Below are 8296 nucleotides of genomic sequence, written 5' to 3' on the forward strand. Positions count from 1 at the left end.
AAAAACGATTCCTAGATGCATCGCAATTCTCTCTGGAACAATTGTGATAAGTGTTTCATTTGTAAATGGAAGCAAAAACAAGCACGATTGGAGAGAGTCCCCAGAGAAGACTGGCATGGGGAACGTTCCATAAAATCATCAAACCAGCTGTTTACAGAAAGTTAACAGAAATAAAACCATGCCAATCTCTTGGTATGGTGAAGGGTAGGCTATGTGATGATGGGGGGCCATTTTAATTCCAAAGAACAGGGGAACTTTATCAGCATGCATAGTATCGTGGATCCATGAAATAACCGGCCTTTAATAATAAAAATCTGCCTTTAACATGGGGGTGTCTTTATCATGCCCCCTGTATTTTAAAAAAGAACTATTGACCATACATTATTCATTAACAAAGAAAACTGGTGTCCTTAAGGTCGGATTTTTTCTCATTTTTTAATTTAAGCATTAAGATCAATTTCCAAAAGATGATTTTTTTTTTTTATTCCTCTTTTTAGTCAACGTAAGCAGGGCTTCCTATACTCATGAATACATAAAGTTGAACTTGGAGGCGTTGGGCTCATTTTGAGATGCTCTTGCCGAGACATTCTTTAAACAGACTGATCTCATGAAATGGTGTATGAATGACACGCCAATTCAAGACACATACTCGCTTTTAGCGTGTTTATCAACGCCATTTGGCCTCCATTGACTAACATTACCTTGAGATTGTGTGTGAATTGAAGCCGTAGCGAATAGTATGAGACGGTGACCATCTGAGAGGAAGGTTGGTTGGGGGTGATGGATGGGTAAAACACAGGATTTTCACCCAGGAGACCAGGGATCCCGTCCCGCAATTGAACACTGACCTCCAAAAGTATTTGTATGAATTGTACTTATTTCTCCCATTCTGTGTTTTCTCTCTTGATGTACTTTCAGTACTATGGTTGTATTGGCCTGACTATACCCAATGACTAAAGATTTGGACTGTGCTTCACTAATCACACCACTCTATACACTCTGTATACTTGATTTTCAGCTAGAACACATTTGTATATGTTTTGGGGCATGGCGTGACATTTTAAAATTGCACAAACAAATATATAGGAAGAAAATATAGAAATGGAAACAAAAACAAGTTGAGATTTTTAATAAACCACATGTCTGACCTTGATGCCAGGGCAGTGGGCGAAGAAGGCTTCAGGGCTTTGAGAGTGGTAAAGTGACCCGTGGCCGACACACCCCCACGGAGCCCGGATGGTGAGGTTGCCGCAGTCAAACAGGTTGCCAGAACGGTAGCGGTACTTGGCTGCTTCATTGACTATCTGGAAAGAGAACCATATAATTCAGGTTAACACACATTAATAGTTGATATAAGAAGATGAAATTTGACTAATTCTTATGGAGCACCTGGGTTGTTGTTTCAACCGCAGCAGAACGTGTTGTAAACATTAGGAGGTTCTTTAAAGTGCTCATATTATGCTTCATGGTTTTTTCCCTTTTCTTTACTGTGTTATATATCTTTTTTGTGCACATTATAGGTTTACAAAAGGGAAAAAGCCCAAAGTCCCTCCCAAAGGTACTTACCATCTCCAACAGAAAACCCTGGTCACCAACTGCTCCAAACAGCTCGTCACTTTGTGACACACGTTATAATGTTCACCTAGCTGCTAGCGTGGCACACCCTCATACTCTGCTTCTGACTGGCTAGTAGTCCTTACCTAGGTACTGTCGGGGCACGCTCTCAAACTCTGCTTCTGACTGGCTGGTATGCATGTTTGCGTGAGTTTCTTTCGGAAAACATGTACTAGTTAGTGCCCTTGATCACACTGGATTAGATCGGGAGTTGGTCCCTGGTCCCTGTACTTTTAGGGTGAAAAAAGGATCTCAAGAAATGTGCAACAAAAATATGGTGTTTTTGGAAAATGTAATGTAAACCCATTCTAATCTATATCTATAAATACAATTACCAACCTGAAAGTGAGCATAACTTGAGCACTTTAAGTGTATGCAGAGTTAATCAATTGCAGATCTATTTAGCAAAAAAGCACCCTAGAAAACAGAGTGCTCGCCTTTGTTTTATGAATAAATGAATGAACACTGGATGGACACTGCATGTGCCGATCCATTATCTCTGCTATTCCCCTTAAAGCTTTCAAAAACCTTATTCAATTTTTAACAAGTGAAATCCTCTACAGTGCCCGGTTCCTTTTACCTCTTTCTACAGTTTCTCATGCTGGGCTTCCTCCAAAAAGGTGTCCCAAATTTTCCTTCCTGAAACTCAGGTGGGCTGTTAATTCAGCTTTTCTATCTCTCTCAGGTCAGTTTCAGACTTCACCATTTTAAGCGAGTGTACAGGAGGAGGATCGGATCCACTGTTGCTCTAAATTGCAGGGACTCCCATTCATCTTGTGGAGGGCGAGAAGACACTAGTGTCAGCTTGTATGCATGGTTAAACAGCTGCGCTGCCCACTGTCCTGCTCAGCCAATCCTTTAGGAAAGACTCAAGAGTAGATGGACATGGACAAGAGCCCCTTTTGTTAAAGATTTTACCCAAATATGAAACAATAAACATTTTGACTTTGAGGTCTGTATCATGCAGCAAGGAACTTAATATACAATTGAGACAGACGGGCGCCCGGATAGCTCAGTAGGTAGAGCAGGCGCCCATATATAGAGGTTTACTCCTCGACACAGCGGGCCTGGGTTTGACTCCGACCTGCAACCCTTTGCTGTATGTCATCCCCCCCCCCCCTCCCCTTTCAAGTCTTCAGCTGTCCTGTCAATTAAAGGAGAATTCCGGTCAATTTCAACACCTAGCTCTGTTATTTGTATATTTCCTGGTGTGTCAGTAGAGAGAAATACTAACCCAATCGGTGCTGCCTACACCGTGTTATCCTCCTGCTAGAGTTAGCACCAACCAGGCTTCAACAGGGCTGTTTTTAGCCTCTAAACATGTTCAAAATGTCATTAAAAGTGCCTCTCCATGTGCAGTGATTCCTTCTGAGGGAGCACAGTGAATCCGACTGCTGGAGATGCGACAGAGAGGCATGAAAGTTAGTCGATTGTAAAACTTATACAATGCAATATTCCAAAATGTATTTTTTCCACAAAAAATGATTTGCCGTTGTTATGTCCTTAGTAATAACTATGTAGAAACAGGCTGTAACCTGACACCACAGTGGAGCCAGGAGAGCTGCAAGAGTTCAGGAGTTCAAGAGCTATTGAGCATGTGCGTAGGTAACTAAGCAACAGCGGGCTCTTGACCTGCTGCAGCCGGCTGCTCTGTTCTCATAACTCGGTGTAGGCAGCACCGATTGGTTTAGTTTTTCTCTCTACCGATCGCACTCCAAATTCACAATCAACCGGACCGGAATGACAATGACTGACAATGACCGGAATTCTCCTTTAAAAAGCCTAAATATGAGACAGACGACAAGAGAAATAAAAAAGTCTAACATTCGCGGCTGCCAGGCTAGCAAACATTCTTTTCCCCATTCATTCCTTCTTTCTTTCTTTTTTAAGTGTTTTGGTAGATACTGAATTTTGCATCTTTTACATGGAGGTCTCATCCCTCCTGTGCAAATAAAACTTCATATACATAGGGAGTTTTCACATTTATGGTACTGAGAGAGTCAAATGGATGCAAACCAAAGATATATTACATAACCATACTTTTCCATCATTCTTAATATTCTTCAGATTCAGTGACTTCAATTTGTTTGTACGCAACAACGGTGCTAGGTACACCAGGCAAGTAAAAGAGTACAACCTAGCTTTATACGCTTCATTACTGCAACAGAGAAATAAGTAGCATAGTGATTTCAAACTATACTTCACACAAATTAAACCATTCGATTAAAGACATCTGGGTTTTTATTACCTTTAAAAGACTGTTTTTACTCTGGCCTATGACTTAAACCCTCAATGCCTTGGCTAGCCATACGCTGTTATTTCCAGGAATAGTTAGGTCACGAAGATGCCATCACTTCGCATGTGAGTGGTACTATATGATGTATTGTCTCTAAAATAACATTAGTTGTGCTAACGGGACACAGCTCGTATTAATTTAGAGACAAAACGGGGAAAAAAACGACAAAAACAACAGCAGATAACTTGATCATGGCAGTAATCAGTAGTCGCAGCTCTACTTACCTGGTCGAAGGCAGGATAGATGTAGTCAGCAAACTGGATCTCAGCGATGGCTGTGGCACCAGCAACAGCTGCACCAATACCGAATCCCACAATCCCCTGCTCACAAAGGGGAGTGTTGAAGACTCTGTCCTTACCTGGGGAAACAGGAGTAGAGAGGAGGAGGAGAAGACTCAGAAGCCAAAGTACTAGTTATGGAAGGCAACGAGTGGCTACTGGGTGAGGGAGCTAACTGTTGTTTCAAGGTTTAAGGTGTGGCAGCCACTGACCAGGCTCATTTTATTTATGTATTTGTTTATTTATTTATTTATTTGGGACCACTGATCACAGTTGTAGAGGGTCTCTAAGTAATAGCAGGCTTTTTTTCTGATGACAGAGCCTCACACTTCAGTGATAAGAACACTCTTCAAAATGCCCTGCAGTCCTAAAATAAATGAAGTGACAAGCTGACGCCTCCACGGCTAAAGCAAACCAAGCCTGTGATGAACACACAACATACACAGAGTAAAAACAGGAAAAAAACTTCTTCCATTCTTCTTCCATTCTCCACCCTATAATCTGAAAAAGAGCCACAAGACTGGGACTCTAAAATTGGGTTAAGAGTGTTATTTTTGGTCTCATCTTTGTGTATTTGCCAATCCAGTCTTTTTCTGTTTTGCTGGGAAATGTGCTTCTCAGCAGAGAAACTCTGCCATGTGCCCCGCTCTGCGCTCTCAAAGTTCAGTTAGCAACCACAGCACCAAAACCCCTTAGAGCAACGAACAATTAAGAGATCAAGCTTTTACGCCGTGCCATTCAGACTGAAGCCAACCTCAAATATGCAGCTTCATGTGAAAGTGACAGTAAGAAACACATGTGTGTGTGTGTGTGCTTCTGTGTGTCATCAAAACAACGAGTAGTAAGTCAATAAATGACAGGAAAAATACAATCGAGACATGTAACAATAACAGTGTGTGACAATGAAATGTATCGTTGCGTTTACGTTCGGGCCTCAGTTCACACGAGTCTAAAATGCATATTTAAATAGACGTGTTTGGGCAACGTTTACAGCCAGTGCTGCCTGGAACCAACGTCGCTTCTAATGAAAAAGGCTACACATATCAGTGAGAGGGAGAGCTAGTCGGAGCCGAGGGCCAACGTGTGCTGTTGTTTTCAGAGAAACAGCCCTCAGAGGCAGCCGGCGGCGGGAGAGCTGGACCTCCGAGGAAAGTGCATCCGCCTCGTAAAAAGCCTTTCATCCAGTGGCCGCCCTGCATTAACCTCTGGTCTGTATAATGCCTGTGGGTGGCAGAGGTGTGCACCGCCCCTGTCAATAGTGAGAGGGATAAAAACAGCTTTGCGCCTGTCACTATACACAAGGATGAGATGGAAAATAATCAGCCCTCTCCAAAAGGTCAGCACTTCTGACGTCAATGAAGACAAAAAGCAAAGCCAGCAACTGGGGGTGGATTGAACACTGCTTGCTATTTAAAAGAAATATACGTACAGTATATATAGAAACCTAACTGAAAATGACTTCAATACTATACCATAATAAACAAGAAAGAACTGTTGTGAGGATCTGAATTAAGCTGGAGACACATTTGGTTGCTTCCTGCTATTTAGAGAGAAAAAGCCTGAAAATGGTTGTACCCAGATTTACTGAATGGAAAAAATCTATTTGATCCATTTGTTGTAGATTTTTAAATAAAATCGAGGGGAAATTGGTTACAACCACCAACTTTTCCTCTACTCAGCATCAATCTTGGGCATGATGCTCATAGCCGATTTTATTGTGGAAAGCAGCTTAATGCTATTGCCTCGTACTGGTCCGTTTATGTTTAATGCCTGACTGTCAACTGCAGAATCAAACAGGAACTGCCAGTTTCTTTTGAAAGGCCAATCCCCACTGACTGTTACCACGAAGAAACATACATGACTAATGTGATGAACTGCAGATGCAGTGCTCTCGGTGGGTTCAGACGGTAAAGCAAGTGGCAGTAGCAGCTACATCCCAAAACGCCTTTTCCACTGAAGACATTTTGACGTGTTACAGCGGGAAAAACAAAGGTGTAAATAATAAAATGAATGGGGGCAGAATTCCATTTAGCTGCTCCAGTGTCAGGGTCCTGGTGTTGTGCACCCTGGCTCACACACCCTGCTTACTGGGACACTTGAATAGAACAGAGCCCTCGTTAATGTTATTAGTAACACCTGTGATTTTACAGCTATGACAAGTCACAATGTCTGCGGTGGGAAAAGGGCCTATCAGTGGAATGACCTCAAACATGTGTTTGGTGTTTCTGCACTGCAATTACTTGCTACTTCTCAGCTGACACATATGCCAATTCTGATATCGCTGTAATAAAATAATATCTGCCACAACGGCTGCTAGCTGGAACGAATGAATCCATAGAGAACACAGCAGCATCAGTGCTTCAGAGCTAATTAACCCTATAAAAAAGTCCTGACAAGATAATGCAAAATATTCAATGGGCCTAAAATACTATTTTAACAATACCTCTGTAAAATTCTCAGAAACAAAAGGTGAACAAGAACATATCACCCAGAGGGCTAATAGGCCTTTCCTAGCCCTACCTAGCGACATTAACTACTATCATGGCTCTTCTACATGCAAGTGTACCAGTAAGACATGCTTGGAATGGGAACAGCCTCTAATAAATATTATGATTATAATAATTACTACACCTGTGCTTTTCCTGCTATAACATGTCAAAATCTCAGTCTGCCTGGTATTCCTGGAGGTATACTATCATACACTGGCGGTGTCTCAAAACGCCTACTTGCACACTTCAAATACTTAGTTGTAAGTATATAGTGTAGATAACGCAAAAAGTCTGTGCACTCAAAGTTCTGGTAGCTGTGCAAGAGAAATCTCAGTCATTCCTAATCAGCAGAGACGGTGAGCGTAGGTATGTGTAAGATAACATAGGCACAGTCTAATTATTGGTAAATAACATGCTAGTCAACATTAGCTCATCAACATTTGCATACAGGAAAGCGGGTTGGAATATCGTGGTCACACGTGTTGCGTTTGTCATGTTCATCCCGCTCGTCATTTCCGGAAAGTGTTCATTTTGGGACAATACTAACCATCGATAGTGGGCACTACGGCAGTAAGTGGTCAGTGCACGTTAGCAGTGTACTGACGGAAGTATGTGGAATGAGACCCAGCTACTGAGTGTTTAATGCACCATTTTACATTAAAGCAACATAATCAAAACAGTAGATTCCAAAACAAACTCACAGCAGTGAGCATTGATATGCTATACCAGCTTACTGCGTCACGTTGGTAAGGCTACCCTGCTACAAAGGACAAATAAGTGCAACCGGATCCTTGTGGTCCTCCCGGCGAACAGTAATGAGACCCTGTGAGGGAGGAAGTGGTGGTTTTTGTCACAGTCCTCTGCTGCCATCTAGTGGCATAACCATGTAGCACAGGTGGAAGAACAGGTTGCTGACTGCAGCCGAGCCTTTCGAATGGGTAGACTCGAAGAGGAATGAAACAGCTTACCATATTTGTCTCTGAGACCCACTGTGCATCGGAAAACTCCACCAAAGGCAACGTCTTCCCCAAAGATGACTGCAGATAAACACACAGTAAAATCAGTGATTCAGTGGCATGTTTTCTTAAGATTCTGTTCTTTAGTTACAACAGAGAAGGCAAGAACAATTATGTCCAAAATTGTCCAACATTTCTCCCTGTTATGAGGAAATCACAACACCTGGATTTGAGAAACACTAAAGACTTAATACTATGAGGATCCAAGTTAAGATTTGAATATTTCCTTAAATAACATGATCCCACAGCAGGCTATATCAAATTAATTATATTATAATTATGAAATAAGTTCCTTTTATGAAGATGGCTTAAAAAAAGTTAAAATGCAATAACACACAAACAAGGAACATTTGTACATTGTGAAGTTCTTGTGACAGATCAGATTATTTTAGCAAGACAATCAAATCTTTTGAAAGTGCAATGTTTTGTTGGATACATCTAATCTGAACAACCTTATTGTAGTCCAACATTTTGAATGGTTTATATGCTTACAAGTAGGGCTATGAAAAATATTTAAAAGTTTATGTCCTATGACATGCTACTTTTTGGACGGTTTTATATAGACCTTAGTGGTCCCCTAATACTGTATCTGAAGTCTCTTTT

At 41.5% G+C, this 8296-nt stretch overlaps 1 protein-coding gene across 2 annotated transcripts in view; it reads right to left on the bottom strand.

The window, feature by feature from the left end:
- Positions 1 to 8296, bottom strand: part of bckdhb (branched chain keto acid dehydrogenase E1 subunit beta) — a 52642-nt gene that overhangs the window by 41830 nt on the left and 2516 nt on the right. For both annotated transcript variants that reach the window (XM_032518945.1, XM_032518947.1), the window contains exons 3-5: positions 7646 to 7714; positions 4135 to 4268; positions 1149 to 1304 (exon numbers count right to left, since the gene is read on the bottom strand). In XM_032518945.1, the coding sequence (XP_032374836.1) occupies positions 1149 to 1304; positions 4135 to 4268; positions 7646 to 7714 (359 nt within the window). The remainder of the gene's footprint in view (positions 1 to 1148; positions 1305 to 4134; positions 4269 to 7645; positions 7715 to 8296) is intronic.

This window comes from Etheostoma spectabile, chromosome 6, assembly GCF_008692095.1.
Source record: "Etheostoma spectabile isolate EspeVRDwgs_2016 chromosome 6, UIUC_Espe_1.0, whole genome shotgun sequence".
Classification (NCBI taxonomy): domain Eukaryota; kingdom Metazoa; phylum Chordata; class Actinopteri; order Perciformes; family Percidae; genus Etheostoma; species Etheostoma spectabile.